The sequence below is a fragment of the Bufo bufo genome, chromosome 5 (genome assembly GCF_905171765.1).
Source record: "Bufo bufo chromosome 5, aBufBuf1.1, whole genome shotgun sequence".
Taxonomy (NCBI): Eukaryota; Metazoa; Chordata; class Amphibia; order Anura; family Bufonidae; genus Bufo; species Bufo bufo.
In genome coordinates this window covers 441,328,588-441,346,502 of record NC_053393.1, presented here as the reverse complement: position 1 = coordinate 441,346,502, position 17,915 = coordinate 441,328,588, and the positions used below count along the sequence as shown (strand labels likewise).

General features: G+C 45.6%; 1 protein-coding gene across 3 annotated transcripts in view; it reads right to left on the bottom strand.

The window, feature by feature from the left end:
* The window catches only part of CPVL (carboxypeptidase vitellogenic like), a 120,534-nt gene extending 102,885 nt beyond the window's left edge, over window positions 1-17,649 (bottom strand). The window contains exon 1 of one of the 3 annotated variants that reach the window (XM_040433569.1): window positions 17,529-17,649. In XM_040433569.1, the coding sequence (XP_040289503.1) occupies window positions 17,529-17,537 (9 nt within the window). In that variant the 5' untranslated portion in view covers window positions 17,538-17,649. Of the gene's footprint in view, window positions 1-2,784; window positions 2,933-11,310; window positions 11,412-17,528 lie in introns of those variants that run through there. The other 2 variants (XM_040433571.1, XM_040433570.1) reach the window with 2 other exon arrangements.
* Window positions 17,650-17,915: the final 266 nt, after the last annotated feature.

The window sequence follows — 17,915 nt, the reverse complement described above, 5'->3', positions numbered from 1 at the left end:
TCATGCTCAACCTGCGACCCTCCAGCTGTTGTAAAACTACAACTCCCACAATGCCCTGCTGTAGGCTGATAGCTGTTCGGGCATGCTGGGAGTTGTAGTTTTGCAACAGCTGGAGAGCAGCAGGTTGAGCATGCCTGCTCTAGACAGTGGAGAAGGAAACGGTGTGGAGGCATTACACACTATGGGCCAGATTTATCATTACTCTGATAGCTCACTCCACTTTAACATATGGCTAAAGTCAGTTTTATGATCGGCCATTTAAGACTGTAATAAATGGGGTTTGACGGTAGCAGTTTATCCGTCAGTAAGCAGCTTTACAAAAGTCGCACATCTTTACGAAAAAGTTGCATGTTCTATTAAAAAGTCTCATAAGATAAGGCATGGTCCTCACTGGAGTGAAATTGCGCATTTTTTTTGCGACTTTTTAAATAGTCGCAATAGTAAATCTGTCTAGAGATTCATTTACATAAGAAAACAGGCCCACTTTCAGAAAACTGGCGAGCATTGTGCAGAACAGAAAAGTCGAAAAATTTTGCGCAGTTTTAGTGATTGCGCAAAAATTTGCGACTTTTTCACTCCATTATTCTGCCTTGAGCTAATGATAAATCTGCCCCTATATGTATCTCTGGGGCTACTGTATATGTTAGACTAGATGCATGGGAGGAAGGGGTTAACCTGAGCTAATTGCAGTGCTTCCTGGAAGATGAAGGTGCTTGAGCTGCTGCCCACCCACAGACAGGGAAGAAAGTCCTCCAAATAAGCTGATAAGTGAGTGGAAATTTTATTTTTTTATACTTGTGGGTTAACACCTATAACGATTCAGTAATGAGAGAGAATAGAGAAAGGAAAAAAAAACAAAAAAACTTAGAACGCTGATCATGACCATTTAAGATTATATTCAGAAACATCGAACCTGTATAGGTGTTAAAAAAAATAAATAAATAAATAAATGCACCACAGAACCTTATTTTCAGCAACTTTCTTTCTGCGAGCTCGGTTTTCACAAGTTATCTACATGTACCGCTTCCTGGGCATTTCAAAGTTTCAGCTTTTATTTTTCACACATCAGAGAGCGGATCTATTCAAAAATACCTGCTAAACTCTTATTTACAGGAAAAAGATTCATCCTGCAAACAAATACAGCTTCCTGCAAAAAATAAAAAAATTATATATTACACACACACACACACACACACACTTACTTAAAGTGCACCTGATCTGTACAAAGATATATATTTTTTAAACTATGGGGCACATTTATTAAGGACTGGCATTTTAGACGTCGGTCTTAATAAAGCCCCTTAGCTGGTTGCGGTTCTGCCGGAGTAATGAAGAGGCGCCAGCCTCTTCACAACTTTGGCGGATCCTGCGCCACTTCTAAATGTAAGGCAGCTTCCGAGCTGTCTTACATTTAGACCTTTTTCTATACCTGAAACAGGCATAAAAAATGGTGAATGAGACAGGCCTGCCGGTCCATCCCCTTCCCCGCCCACAATATTAGACCTGGCGTCAGCAGGCCAAAGTCGCAGATAGCGGTGCAACTCACCGTTGTGCCGCTACCTGCGCCTGAAATATTTCAGCATGATAAATGACCGCCTATTTTTGTAATTCACATTATAATTTTTCACTGGCGTCCATCGTCATTTGGAGTCTGCACACTTGTACACTGCTGATGAATTGCACTGAGTGAGCAGTGACTGATGTACAGGCAGAAGCACAAATCACTGCTCCTAACTGTGCCGGCTCTGCTCTGCTAAAGACTGGCTAATGACTGACGTCCGATATGCTATGCCAGGTGTTAGCAGAATGGGCACAGGCAGGAGCAGCGATGTGCTATGCAGAGCTCCTACCTGCGCCAGGCTCAGCTCTGCTAAAAGCCTTGCAGACCACATCGGTGCAGAGTCTAGTGTCCTTGTTGGGAGTTGTAGTTTCATAGAAGCCGGGGGGGCACATAAAAGTTGCTGACTCGGGACTAAGTTCCTTCTGTAGAATGAGCCCAGCCCATCATTAGCCAAAAATATGTCAAAAGAGCCCAAACATGTGCCTGAGCTGTACATAAAATATACAGGTCCAACTTGAAAAATTAGAATATTGTGCAAAGTTCATTTATTTCAGTAATGAAACTTAAAAGGTGAAACTAATATATGAGATAGACTCATTACATGCAAAGCGAGATATTTCAAGCCTTTATTTGTTATAATTTGGATGATTATGGCTTACAGTTTATGAAACCCCAAAGTCACAATCTCAGGTGCCCTCTGCTCGGGGGGTATGGATTAATTAGCTGACTAGAGTGTGACACTTTGAGCCTAGAATATTGAACCTTTTCACAAAATTCTAATTTTAAGTTGCATTACTGAAATAAATGGACTTTTGCACGATATTCTAATTTTGAGTTTCACCTGTAGGCTTCTACACAAAAAAAAAAGCATATACACGCTTTTCCTGGGAGACTACAATACATGCACCTGCTTATACTACATTACATGGCATCTTCCAATACATCCACAGGTCCTGGATTACTTACAATACATTACAGACTGAAGAATCCTTCCGCTGAGCTCGTGTATAGGGTTTGCTTTACCAATATGGGAATGTAGAGGCATACGGTCAGAGGAACACTTCAAACTCACCTTACTGTGACAGCTAATTGCCCCTTTGATACGTCACCTTAACAGGCACCCAGATGCCTACCCTATAATCAAAGGAACATAGGAAGCCTCACCCATGGAACAGGTCCTGGAGTAAAGAGCAATTGTGCAGGACTCCGCAGCAACAACCTACCATGTCTCTGCATTTAGAAGGTACTCCGCTTCACAAGTTGAAGACCCACAAAGTGTTGTAATGGTTACACTGCACCAGTACATATTAACCACAGGACCAGGAGTGCGCACGTAAGCAAGTTCTGCAACAGCTGAAGTCAGGGAGATCCGCCAGCTAGAAATCCTCTTATAACATGTGATTCCTCAGGATATGGAAATTGCAGCACATACTGTATAGAGAAAACCTCAGAGCATTGCCTAGAGACTGTCCGCCGCTGCTCGGCAGCTTTCTCCCTATGCATCGTATTGAGTGGATGTGTAAACTTGGCCTTCCATATCATTTTAGGGTCTGCCCCCCCTCGGGGGCGTGGCCTGACCGTTATGGCGTGAGGAAGCTCGCGCTTCAGCTCCTCCGAAATCCTCCGGTTATCCTGGCCAGCAGGCGTTTCCAGTCTGTCAGCGGCGCCGAGCCAGATCCCGAGTTGTGGCGGCCCCTGAACAGACCGCCTGGGCTTCGCTCAACCCCTGTCTTGGTCCCGCTGGGTCAGTGCAGACTCCTGCCTACATCCTGCGCCATGAGTGCATGGCGCTCTGCCCGTGACCTGCCACTTAACCCTGTGGATCAACGAGCTGCGGCGATACAGAGGAGAGCTGTGAGGAGGCTCCCAAGCGTTTGCTGCCTCCCGGACATTCAGTATTTGGGGCTGCTCTGGGCACGCGGCCCCGCCATCTTGAACCCACTATTGGAGGAGAAGGGAGAGGAGAAAGGTGATGCTGCCTTGCTGAGCCCTGTGAATGCCTGGAGCTTTTACTGGAAGGGAGGTGAGAGCTATCCCTCAAGAATCCCTGCAAATGAGTGTGAAGAAACCTGGGGTGCGACCCCCTATTAATCACTATCCAAGATCTGAAATTCACTCGAAGTCACTGGTGGATGTCATGAGCCAAACGGAGGAGATGGGGGAAGGTAGTTCTCGTGGAGGTGGACCCGAGTAAAATAATGTCTGGCAAATAATAGTAAAAGTCCAGCTCACCTGCATCAGCAGTTTCAAGAGTGCACGGATGGGAAGAGACCCAAGCATATGAACTTTAAAAGGAAAGAAAATCCAGCACCTCGTTGTTCTTGCTTGACGGTGTTTTATTCCACAAACCAAATATACAGCGGTAAAAGAATCCTCAAAATACAAGCCCCAATACGGTCTACGTGTTTCGAACCAGATGGTTCATAGAAAAATGTAACTATTCATTCATGATTAAGAACCATCTGGTTCGAAACGCGTAGACCGTATTGGGGCTTGTATTTTGAGGATTCTTTTACCGCTGTATATTTGGTTTGTGGAATAAAACACCGTCAAGCAAGAACAACGAGGTGCTGGATTTTCTTTCCTTTTAAAATAATGTCTGCTATTACGAACTGCCAGTCCGCACTTACAGCTAAAATAGAACAGATCTAACCTGCCTCTGCCATGATATTGATAAGATACGAGACAGAACTGCAGAGGCGGAGAGGCGTTTGGGAGAGGTGGAAGATGTGGCGCACTTGGGGGGAAAATCATGTGCGAGCCCTCCAGAAGCAGGTGAAAATACTGCAGGCAAAAGGTGGAGGATGCAGAAAACCGCAATAGACGCCAAAACATACGGATTTTGGGCCTCCCGGAAAGAGCCGAGCGCCAAACACCTGAGGACTTTGCGGAACTCATCAAACAATGTCTGGCACCTATCACTTTGTCCTCCAATTTCGTTGTGGAGCGGGCACACAGAATAACCACCAGACCCTTGCCACCCGGGGCTCCTGCATGCCCGTTTATTTTGAAAGTTCTGAACTATAGTGACAGATACTATTCTAGCAGCAGCTCGCCAGCTAAAAGAGGTAAAGTCTGAAAATATTAGACTCTCATTCTACCCGGATTTCTCATCAGAGGTTCAGAAGCAGAGGAGACAGTTCACGGCGGTGAGATCACGACTGCGGGAGAAGGGAATCAAGTACGCCATTCTGTATCCTTCGCGTCTCAGAGTTCAAGATGGGGATTCTGCAAGATTCTTCTCTACTCCTGAGGAGGCGTCTGACTGGCTGGATAGGAGGGGCTGACCTCCTGCGGGCCCCCAAGTGTCCAGTACAACAATACCGAGGACTTGGTGACTTTCCATGATCTACGTGTCTCCCTGTGTTTTAAGGGAAGGTTAGCGTATCGACGGTTTGGGATGCTAGGCTCAGATAAGTTGAGGGGGGGGGGGGGGGCAGGGAGATTTCATGCAGAAAAACTGCATTGTAAGGCCTCTTTCACACAAACGATACGGATTAGGTCCGGATGCGTTCAGGGTGTGTTCAGTGAAACTCGCACCATTTTGCAAACAAGTTCAGTCAGTTTTGTCTGCGATTGCGTTCAGTTTTTTCCGTGAGGGTACAATGCGTTTTGATGCATTTTTCACGCACGTGATAAAAAAAAACCTGAAGGTTCTCAAACATCTCTTAGCAATTATCAGTGAAAAACACATTACATCCGCACCTGCTTGCGGATGCAATGCATTTTTCACGCAGCCCCATTCACTTCTATGGAGCCAGGGCTGCGTGAAAAAATGCTGAATATAGAACATGCTGCGATTTTCACGCAACGCAGAAGTAATGTGTGGAAAAAATGCTCATGTACACAGACCCATTGAAATGAATGAGTCAGGATTCAGTGAGGGTGCAATGCGTTCACACAGTGGCGCACCTACAGGGGGAGTCCAGCGGGTCTGGACCCCCCCCCCCCCCCCCCCAGGACAACCAGCCCCAAAAAAAATTTTTTAATCCTTCATCGGCGGTGGTGGGGGGGGGAGGCGTCAGTAGGAGTACTAGGAGATGAGCGCTTCCATTGTGGAAGCGCTCATCTCCATATCTAATCCATCTGTATCGCCGTCCTCAGGACAGCGATACAGATGCCTGTGCTGTGCTGCGGCAGGGGAGGGAGAGGTGTGTCCCTCCCCTGTTCTTCTGATAGGCCGCAGGCACTAATGCCTGCAGCCTATCAGAGGCCGGCTCAGGCGGCGCGATGATGTCATCATCACGCCGCCTGAGCCGGGCAGCACACAGCAGGGATACAGGCCGTAAGAGCCTGCATCGCATCGCTGCTGATGGAGGTAAGTATCAGTGTATTTTTTTGTTTTGTTTTGTTTTTTTGGAGGGGGGGGGGGGGGGGAGCGCTGGCACTATGGGGCATCTGGTGGTACTTTTTTTGGGTGGCACTTCTTACTGGCACATTATGGGGGGGGGGCACCATGGGGGAGAGGAGCACTATGGGGGCTCTAAAGGTTTTTTTTTTTTTTGGTTTTTTTTTTACACATTATGGGGGGCACTATGGGGTATTATTTGGGGGCACTATGGGGAAGTGGGGGTTCTAAAGGGGCCTTTTTTTCTTATTGGCACATGGGGGCGTTATGGCATCTGGTGGCACTAAGGGGGCATTTTTTACTGGCACATTATGGGAGGCACTATAGGGGAGGCGGCACTATGGAGGAGTGGAGCACTATTGGGGCATATGGTGGCACTTTGAAGGGGTATTTTTTACTGGCACATTATGGGGCGACACCATGGGGGAGAGGAGCACTATGGGGGCATCTGGGGGGTCTAAAGGGGCATTTTTTTATTGACATATTATGGGGGCACTATAGGGGAGAATGGCACTATGGGGCATCTGGTGGCACTATAGGGGCATTATTTGGGGGGACTAAGGGGAAGTGGGGGCTCGAAAGGGGCCTTTATTCTTATTGGCACAGTATGGGGGCATTATGGCATCTGGTGGCACTAAGGGGGCATTTTTTTACTGGCACATTATGGTAGGCACTATAGGGGAGAGCGGTATTATGGGGGAGTGGAGCACTATTGGGGCATATGGTGGCACTTAGAAGGGGCATTTTTTACTGGCATATTATGGGGGACACTGAGGAAGGGGGAGAGGAGCACTATGAGGGCATTTACTGGGGCACTATATAGGGGTATTTTATACTGGCATACATTATGGGGACATTAGCTCAACAGCGGGCACTAAGCGGGGGTATTTCATGTACGGTCATATTGTAGGGAGAATTATTAGTACTAGGAGGTATTATGCAGAGCTTTGCTAATACTGGGGGGCTATGAGGAACATGATAACTAGTATGGGCACTATAGGGGCATTATTACTACTAAGTGTGCTCTGGCAGAGAATTATTTCTATTTTGGGGAGCACTGTTACTTTGGGGGGCACCCTGCCACAGTATCAGCTTAGCACAATAATTTTTGGGGGACATTATCTTTATACTATTAGTGTCTGGGCACAGTTATTTTTTTAGAGCACTGTGTGCCAATAATTGTTGAAGGGGGCACTATCTGTGTGGTAGTAGTATTTCCAGGGGGACTGTTTCTGCAGTATAGTATTGGGGGCACAGCGGGCACAGTATTGGGGGTGGCAGGAAAGGGTGTTCAGAAGATGTGAAGATGATGGAAATGTGAGAAACTAATGTCTGTTTGTTAATCTCTGCAGAGACGGGAGATGGCTGAAAAATCATCATGGCGGTCTGGTCTGAATGGAGAAGATGAGGAAAGACAACGTCTACAACAAAGGTGACATCACTGGATGTAAGAGGTATGGGGCGCTATGTAGGAGAGGAGATGCTCCGGCTCCTCCCCCTGCCATTTGCAGAAGGAGGATTCAGAGCTGGGTGAGGACGGTCAAGGGGGGCAGCAGGCCACGGGCGGGTGGCAGATGGTGGGGGGAACCACAGGCCTTGAACAGGATCTGGGGAGGGAGGAGAGCGGAGGAGCTTCCTGGCTGTAGCCTGCTGTCTATTGTATAATGTGAAGCAGGCAGTGCAGCCAGGACAGGCCTCCCCTCTCCGTATGATGTGTAGAGACAGGCCGCAACTATAGAATGTCAGCTGTACAGTGTTTGTTGGGAGTGGCCTATTATATGTAGGAGGGGCTTTTAATAATGGGCGGGACCAAGAAAAAAATTCGCGCGCCGCATTGTTGTTTTCCTACAGGGCTTTTAGAATCGCCAAGTAAAAGAATCAGCGCAACACACTACACCCCTTCCTGCATTTTTAAATATAAAGGGGGCTTTGAAAAATTTCATTAGCACAGCGCACTACACATGCCACATTTTTTTGCCTTTCGGACCCCCCCCCCCCCTAGACAAAATTCCTGGGTGCTCCCCTGCGCTCACATCACGCATTGCACCCGCGCGGAAAACTCGCTCGTGTGAAAGGGTCCTAAGGCTACTTTCACACTAGCGTTTTTTGTGGATCCGTCATGGATCTGCAAAAACGCTTCCGTTGCAATAATACAACCGCATGCATCCATCATGAACGGATCCGATTCTATTATGTCTTATATAGCCATGACGGATCTGTCATGAACACCATTGAAAGTCAATGGGGGACGGATCAGTTTTCTATCGTGTCAGAAAACGGATCCGTCCCTCATGATTTACATTGTGTGTCAGGATGGATCAGTCTTGCTCCGCACCACATTGCGGACAGAACCAAAAGGAACGGAATGCATTTTGGTGCATTCCGTTTCGTTCAGTTTTGTCCCCATTGACAATAAATGGGGACAAAAACTGAAGCGTTTACTTCCACTATTGAAATCCTTTGACGGATCTCAATAGCGGAATTGAAAATGCTAGTGGGAAAGTAGCCTCATACAGCACCAAAAAAAAAGTGTACGAGATTAGATAAATCTCATGTACAATTGGGGGCTCATTTATTAAGAACAATGATTTATACTCCGGTCTTAATCCCCATGTGCTGGCAGCGGATGCGACAGGACTCTACATAACTTTGGCATTTGGTGCTACCGGCCATGCGGCATGGTTTAAACAAAGCCAACTTCCTTGCTGGTTTAGTTTAAGACTATTTTCTATGCAATAAACTGCAATTGGCGGTTTGCAATACCAGCACCATGGCCATATGGTTGTATGAATGGGCCCTTTAGGCAAATTGCGGAACGGGTGCGGACCAATTCATTCTCTATGGGGCAGGAATGGATGCGGACAAGAATGGCAGTTCTATGGGGTGCCAGCTGGGTGTATTTCAATGCACTACGGACGTGTGAATGGACCCTTAGGCCTCATGCACACGAGAGTATTTTTTCACGGTCCGCAAAACGGGGTTCCGTTGTTCCGTGATCCGTTTCCGTGTGTCTTCCTTGATTTTTGGAGGATCACCAGACATGAAAAGTGAAAAAAAAAAATCTAAGTCAAGTTTGCCTTGCAAATGATAGGAAAAAACTGACACGGATCACGGACGCGGAGGACAATCTTGTGTGCCTCTGTGTTTTTTCACAGACCCATTGACTTGAATGGGTCCGCGAAAAAAATAGGACAGGTCATATTTTTTTGACGGACTGGAAACACGGATCACGAACGTGGATGACAAACGGTGCATTATCAGAGTTTTTAACAGACCCATTGAAAGTCAATGGGTCCGCAGAAAATCACGGAAAACGGAACAAAGGACACGGAACACAACAACGGTCGTGTGCATGAGGCCTAAGTTGCAGATCTTAACCATGTGAACATACCCTCAGGGTTACTTCACATGTGGCAGATTAATTTTGCAGAAATTTCTGCGACTGAAAATCTGTTCCATTCATCTGAATGAGGTTTGCAGAAATCTATGTACTTACTGCCAAACCAACCCCGATCAGGTGACTGGTGAACTGATTCAGTTGTAAAAATTTCTGCAACAAAATCTGCAGTGTGTGAAGGCATCCTTAGGCCTCGTTCACATTTCCGTGCTTCACTGCCGTGGGCTATCCGCATTTTCCGCGGCAGCACACGTACCCATTGATTTTAATATGTCTGTTCACAAATCATTTTTTTTACTGTGAAAAAATAATAAATCACGGAGAGATCCACTACTTTGGTCCGTGAAAAAACACAGACAACACGGATGGTCTGTTTTTCTCTGACCACTGATAGGAGATGCTTTTGAAATAAATTTTCAGCTGAACACTGTCTGTGGAATACAGATGACACAATGAGGACAAAAAAAAAACGACATGGACCAAACATGGATCCTTCATGGACATCTTCACAGATTAAACACAGGCATTTTTTCAGACGTCAAAATGGACACGGAAATATGAACGAGGCCTTAGGGTGTCTTTACAACTAAATCCGCACCATAAAGACATACCCCATGGTAGCGTATGTGTTTCCGCAGCAGAAGAGAACGCAAATAAAGTTTTGTTGCGGATTTCCTGTACCTGAAACAGGTCATTAGGCACATTTCTGTGTCTGTTTGACGTCCGTAAAAAAATGCCTCCGTGTTTCATCCGTGAAGGATCAGTGTTTGGTCCATGCATCTGTTTTTTGCCCTCCATGTGTCATCTGTATTCCACAGACACTGCTAGGCTGAAAATTAATTTCAAAAGCATCTCCTATCAGTGATTTGGGGCAGATTTATCAAAACTGGCTTATTTGCCCCTAACAACCAATCAGATTCCACCTTTCATTTTTCAGAGCTCCTTTGGAAAATGAAAAGAGGATTCTGATTGGTTGCTATGGGCAACTAAGCCAGTTTTCCTTTACACCAGTTTGATCATTCTCCCCCTTTTATCAATATATATGAAAAAAAATAGAGCAGCACTCCAGTATGGTGAAAAAATAAAACTATTTATTCACCCAGTAGTGACGCGACGTTTCGGCTCCAACATGAAGCCTTTCTCACGCTTGAGAAAGGCTTCAAGTTAGAGCTGAAACGTCGCGTCACTACTGGGTGAATAAATAGTTTTATTTTTTCACCATACTGGAGTGCTGCTCTATTTATTTTTTTTATTATCCTGGGACGCTTTTCCTACTGGAGCTTGCACCCAATCTTCAAATCTAAAGGTTGGTGCTGCCATTCATTGCATACGTACAGTACAGACTAAAAGTTTGGACACACCTTCTCATTCAAAGAGTTTTCTTCATTTTCATGACTATGAAGGCATCAAAACTATGAATTAACACATGTGGAATTATATACATAACAAACAAGTGTGAAACAACTGAAAATATGTCATATTCTAGGTTCTTCAAAGTAGCCACCTTTTGCTTTGATTACTGCTTTGCACACTCTTGGCATTCTCTTGATGAGCTTCAAGAGGTAGTCCCCTGAAATGGTCTTCCAACAGTCTTAAAGGAGTTCCCAGAGATGCTTAGCACTTGTTGGCCCTTTTGCCTTCACTCTGCGGTCCAGCTCACCCCAAACCATCTCAATTGGGTTCAGGTCCGGTGACTGTGGAGGGCAGGTCATCTGGTGCAGCACCCCATCACTCTCCTTCATGGTCAAATAGCCCTTACTTTCAAAGTTTTCCCAATTTTTCGGCTGACTGACTGACCTTCATCTCTCAAAGTAATGATGGCCACTCGTTTTTCTTTACTTAGAATTTGTATTATGGCAAGAAAAAAGCAGCTAAGTAAAGAAAAACGAGTGGCCATCATTACTTTAAGAAATGAAGGTCATGAAAATAAAGAAAACTCTTTTGAATGAGAAGGTGTGTCCAAACTTTTTGTCTGTACTGTATATATATAAAAATTATAGTCACCTGAGACAACTGCGATGGAAAAAGGAAGACCACGTCTCTGGCACAAATAGCTTAATACACACAACCAACACAGGAACTGCTGTGTGGGCGCAGAGCAGGGAAGTTGGTCAGTCCATTAGTAGCTGAGAAGCCCAGCTACGTATAACAAAGGTCATCTGTCCCAGCACGTTCCACCACACATCAGCTTTTATGTGGGTTGGAGAAGTGAAACTCAAATATTTTAGGCTGTTGAAATATACAAAAATGTGAAGTAAAACGACAGAGGACACACACACTATTGTAGTAAAAGGGCCATATGCACAGGCTTCTTTCTACTGCATAACTCGCAAAATCGTGCACGTCAATATGTAGATAGGCCACCAATATCGGGTCAGTGGGGGTCAAACACACCGCACCCCCACCAATCAGCTGTTTCAGAGTAGCTTCGGCACGGACACTACACAGCTCTGCCTATTATATAGTGAACAAAGCTGGTTACCACAGCACTGCTCCCGCTAAATAAAAATCTTCAGCACTGCTATAACATGAAGAAGTGTAACCCAGCAGAACCATAACACCCACATCATGCAAATGATGAGAAGGGAAGAAGAAAAATCTCTTAACATTGCTGAGGTAAATTCTGTGGGTTGAGGAGACAAGCAGCACTAGAGCAAACTAAACAGTCAGCAGATTTAGGCCTCATGCACACGACAGTTGTTGCATCCGCCAAAAAAAAAACAGATGCGGCATCCGTTTTTTTGGGAGGATCCGTTTTTTTTCACAGATCCCTTGTAATAAATTCCTATCCTTGTCCACAAATGTGAAAAAAGTACGACATGCACTATTTTTTTTGCTGAAGGGAAACACAGACAACGGACGCGGAACAAACGGATGAGCTATCAGCATTTTTTTGCTGACCAATTGAAATGAATGGGTCCCCATCCTATCCGCAAAAAAAAAAAACAGAATGGAGGCCGAGAAAAACAACTGTCGTGTGCATGAGGCCTTATGCTGTCCTAACTGCAGGCAACATGAAATACTGACAGTCTCCCTCATTACACTGACGGCTGTGTCATTTCAAAGAAAACGTTAAAAAAAAAGAGACCCGGGGAAGGTGTCCGCTGGGTGCTCTCTAATCAGCCTAGCATGAACGACAGGGCTCTCCCCCATGCGCAGCTTGGCAGACTCCCACAGAAGTAAAGGCAGATAGACGCTTGGCCACCTCTCCACTCACTCTCAACCAGGATGCGACAGCCAGCCACCACCTCCAAGGTGGGACAGGGTCTAGTGACCTTATCGCTACTGAAGGGGGTGTTAGCAAGAAACCCTGATGACCTGGGCACCCACAGCAAACGCATACTTACCATGGGTGCCCAGTAGTGAATTTCTTCTGCTTCCAGATACAAATCCATTGCATTTTCCTGCAGCTGCCACTAGGGAAGGCTCAGTGCAAAAATGTTTACAGCTTCCGTTGAGTTCAATGGTAACTGTATAAACACTTATGCATGGAGCTCCCCCTAGCAGTGGCTACAGGCTGCCAGTTTTATTATGTACCGTATGGAAACATCAGCCCCAGAGCCGTTGGGGGGGGGGGGGGGGGGGGGGGGGAATACATCAATGTATTTATGCCAGCTGTCAGGTGTAAATACATTGAGAAATTAGGGAGGAAGGGAATTTATCTGTCTTCAAAAAGTTGCAAAATAGGGGTGAAAGAATGACCTTTAAAAAATTTGTAAATTCAGCAAAAATCCCACTCAGTGGCCCATACTAAGATTTGCTACGGGGCCAGACCCAGAACTTGAATTTCTGATCCCACACTTAGTGCACAACAACCACGTAAAGGCAGTAGCACACCCCAATCAATAAAACCGCAACTGTAGCTGCCACTCTCTGGCAGTGTTCACATCAAGTTTAAAGGCTACACATACATCTTTGGGGCCATTTTTTTTTTATTGCATTTTACTCATTTTGGGTTAAAAATCATATTTTTTTTTATTGATCTTTATTTTCTAGTCATGCTTGAAGTCAAGGTAACCGCGCCCCCTTCCTTCAAGTCATGATAACTGCGCCCCCTTCCCTGCGACTGACAGCGCTTATGCACGAGAGTTCGGCTGCCTTTGCCGAACTGCCGGCTTCAGTCACAGCGAAGGGGCAGGGAAGGGGGCGCGGTTACCTTGACTTCAAGCATAACTAGAAAATCACGCGGGCAGGGGATAAAAGAACGTTTTCTGAGCTTTTGCTTCATCTGCCTTCAGGAAGAAAACGATAGTCGGAAACATGCTGCTGGCTACTGTCGGGTACTGCTGGCGGCTTGGGATGGTTTTTGGAGATGACAGGTTCCCTTTAAAATATCGACCATTCTTTTCTAGCTCTGTGAATGTACTTTTTACTGTCACTTTGTCCCGATCATTTAATAAATCTTATTTCTAAATTACTAAAAAAGGTCATAAACACTCATATAAGCCCTAAAGATAAGAACTGAGCTATAATTAGTGTTTATAATGTCAGCAATTATAGATAAGGAGCCGTCAGCTGAGCTGCCTGATGGAACAGAGGGATAATTCAGATCCTGCTACTAGAGAAACTCAAGGCTGCACAGAGAAAGGGGTTCCAAATTTTTAATAAAGACCGACTGAAAAAAATAATTTTTAGCTCAAAATTACCGGTAATACAATGCAATAATAATAAAAAAAATTGCCATCAAAAGGTGTACAGAGCCTTTAAACCTTCCTCAGGGATATATCTTCAAAGGAAGACCCTGACACTGTACTGTATAGACATACAGGGACTCAAGTGTGGGCTCCAAGGGATATGCCAAACATAGGGGGAAGATAGATAATGTGAAGACAGCCTTATGTCTTATTCCGGTCAGTATCCAGTCATATTTGTTAGCCACAACCAGGTAAGGAACAGAGAACAACAGTGCACTTCTTCTGTGTTTTGGACCCGCTCTGGATTTTGGCTAACAGTAAACTTCCGTGGGAACCTTATGACGGGATTATTTCCGTGCGGAACCGGATGTTTATTCTATGATGGATGAGAATGTATTAATGTATATGGTGCACCACATGGAGGGACATCAAAATAAAGCAGTGTTCTTCAACTCCAGCCCTCAGGGCCCACCTTCTGGTCATGTTCTCAGGATTTCCTTCGCATTGAGAAGATGATATTATTAGTGTCAATGCATCAGGACTTACCACAGGAATTCATTCTGTGGGATCTTCTCAAATCATGACCAGCAGGTGGGGCCTGAGGACTGGTGTTGAGGAACACTGATATAAAGGACTACACAGGGAACCATTCAACCCAAGGCCAGCCCTGATTGTATGGTAACTCCATGAGGAGCACTGTAACCGAAATTCAATATAAAAAAAATCAAGGCGCAAACACGTACACTATGGACCCACAGAACATTGCACATACTTACAACACACATCAGATATCAGTATGGTTAGCAAATAAAGTGTGCTGTAGATCTATAGGAAAAGCCATTCCTCTCCAATGCACATGGAATAAACCAGGTAACATATTAGAAACGTATTCTGATAAGTACTTTCATGTCAAATCAGCGCTTATGGGTACTAGAGGCGGGCACATGGGACCCCTTTTATTAGACCGTCTCTTAGCATTCGGCTACAAGAAAGTCATTTCATGTATTGTATTTTATGTTTGTCAAAGGTGTCACAATGCGATACGCGACATAACAGTCGCTATAAATCAAGACATTTTGGATTTTGTGCCACATATCGCAGGTCGAGCGCAACTTTTACTCCATTGACTTTCATGTAAGTTCCAAGTGACACACCGCTCACCGTGATCTGGCTGTGCTTTTGCAGCAAAGTCACAGCTCTAAATTATTCGCGCGACAGCAACTTGAAGACATTTTTGTGTAAACTTTACCGCATCTTGCTATTGCGCCACATATGTTGCTCTGCACCCAGGCATAACCCAATTCTATGACGGAATGCATAACGAAATGTCTTTAGAGGCATTCCGTTATTCATTTCGGCATAATAGAAGTCTATGGGCTGCAAAACGGATCTGCCCCATTTCTGTTATCAGGGGAGTCCTCTCCTGCATAACAGAAACAGGACGGATCCATTTTGCAGCCCATAGATTTCTATTATGACAAAATGAATAACGGAATGCCTCTAAAGACATTTCGTTATGCATTCCGTCATAGAATTGCGTTATGGTCCTTGGTAACGGAATCCATAACGCGATTCTGCTTTATACCAGTAAACGAATCGCAAATGAATTGCAAAATATGAGACTCACTGATCTCTAGTCGTGATGCTGTGTCCACCGTTGAGTAGGGAACCTGTTAAAATTTTTAATCCCACCCCTTGTACCTAAACCCTAAGGCCAACTGCATATATTGCGGATTAGAGCAGGTTCGCATTGGCGTTAGGGAATTCCGTTATAACGGAATTTTAGGACGGAAAGCAAAATGAAAGTCTTTAAAAGGGGTTGTCTGGGTTCAGAGCTGAGATCGGACAGATCCCCATTTTCACCCCGGCAGCCATGACTTGAGCATCGGAGCAGTTGATTCTCCGATGCGCTCCTTTGCCCTGCGCTAAATCGCGCAGGGAAAAGGCATTTTTCGGAGTTCACCGGCACTGATGGGCGGGCTTTAGTGCTGCCCTAGGCAGTAAAACAGCTAGAGCAGCTCTGAAGCACGCCCATCAGAGCCGATGACGTCACTGAACACACTGCCGGGCAGAAGCTTCCGCCCGGCAGTGTGCTATTGTAAACAAGAGAGCCCTTGCCCTGCGCGATCTAGCGCAGGGCAAGGGAGCGCATCGGAGCATAAGATGCTCCAATGCTAACTTCAGGGGGGCTGCCTGGGTGATATCATGGTATGTCCGGGTTCAGCTCTTAACCCGGACAACCCCTTTAAGAGGCATTCCGTTTTACTCCGTCCTAATACATGTTTATGGGGCAGAAGTAATGGTTCCGTTTGTTTCCGTTATAAATGACAGTAAAAATAGTCCTGTCGTTTTGCTTTCCATCCTAAAATTCCGTTATAACGCCAATGTGAACCCGCCCTTGTGTGTGTTTTTTCCACGCGGATTCCCTTGTGGAAATAATGCAGCGTATTTACAGTACCAGCAAAGTGTATGAAATTACACAAATCTCATCTACCCTTTGCCGATATTTTCTGCGTGTAAACTGACCTGCATTGCAGATTTCCCAATCCGCAGCATGTCAATTACGTTTTCGGTTTTAGCTGCGGATTTGACCCTTTCCAAGTTAGATTTTTGGGGGCTGTAATGTCACATTGCAACACCATTGAAATACATTACATGGAATGTCGCCATGTAACTTTTTGTGTCACATAACTTGCGGTCATGTGTCACACATCGTTGTGCAGCCTTCCCCTTAGGCCTTGTTCACATTTCTGTGTCCGTGTCATGTCCGTTAAAATAAAAATAAAAAAGCGTACGTGTTTTGTCCGTGACGGATCCATGGTCGGTCCGTGTGTCCATTTTTACCATTCGTGTGTCATCCGTAATTCACGGAAGTTGCTCAGCTGAAAATTAATTTCCAAAGAATCTCCTATAAGTCTTCAGTGAAAAATGGACACAACATGGATGCCATCCGTGTTGTGTCAGCGATTTTCACAGACCCTCAGACTTCAATGGGCGTGCTTGGTCCGCATCACGGATCAAAGTAGTGTGAACAGGCACATTTCAATCAATTGGTACGTGTGCTGTACGCATTTCGTGAAAAACAGAAATGTGAACGAGGCCTTACCCTGGACTGTAGTGATCATCACCAGGAGTTACAGGACCCAAACCCTCAGCATTGGTAGGGGAGGGGGCATTAGGAGGTTGTTGTAAGTTGGGGGTCTGCAACCTTCAATACTCCAGCTGGTGCAAAACTACAATTCCCAGCATGCTCCATTCATTTCTATGGGAGTTCTGAGAAGTGCAGAGCAAATATGCATGATAGGAGTTGTAGTTTCACAACAGCTGCAGTGCCAGGGGTTGCTAACCCTGTTCTAGGTGGACCCCCTATTATGCTTATCATCCTCATCATCCCCTGCCCACTCACAGCCCATGCAATGTCAGCAGCAGTGGCATGTCACTGTATATACAGGGGGTAGACTGCTTCACTGCCAACCTACAGCTCACCCCGTGACCCAGGCAGGAAGCAACAAAGCGGCCGGGGACAAACAGGAAGCCCAGTGCCCTCACACACACTGCCACCCACCGCCTGATCACCTCATTACTTACAGCGGCCATACAGAGTAGATGTAGCAGAGCGCAGGAGCACGACCCGAGGTCATGGAGGTAGTGGCTGACAGGGTCCTGTCTCGTGACTCACGTGTCAGTGCACAGCTCTGTTTTATAATTGGCGGTAATTCCAGACCTTGTCCAGCAGGTGGCGCTGTAGATTGCCAGGATTGCTGCAGTGAAGCATTATGTGGAGTAGTACAATCAGCAGGGGCTGCAGAGAAAGGAGAAGCATCATCATCCTTAGGCCTCCTTCACATGACCGTATGGCTTTTTCAGTATTTTGCAGTCGGCAAAAAACGGATCCACAAAAAATAAGTTTTTTGCGGAACGGAACAGCTGGCCCCTGATAGAACAGTACTATCCTTGTCCGTTATGTGGACAAAA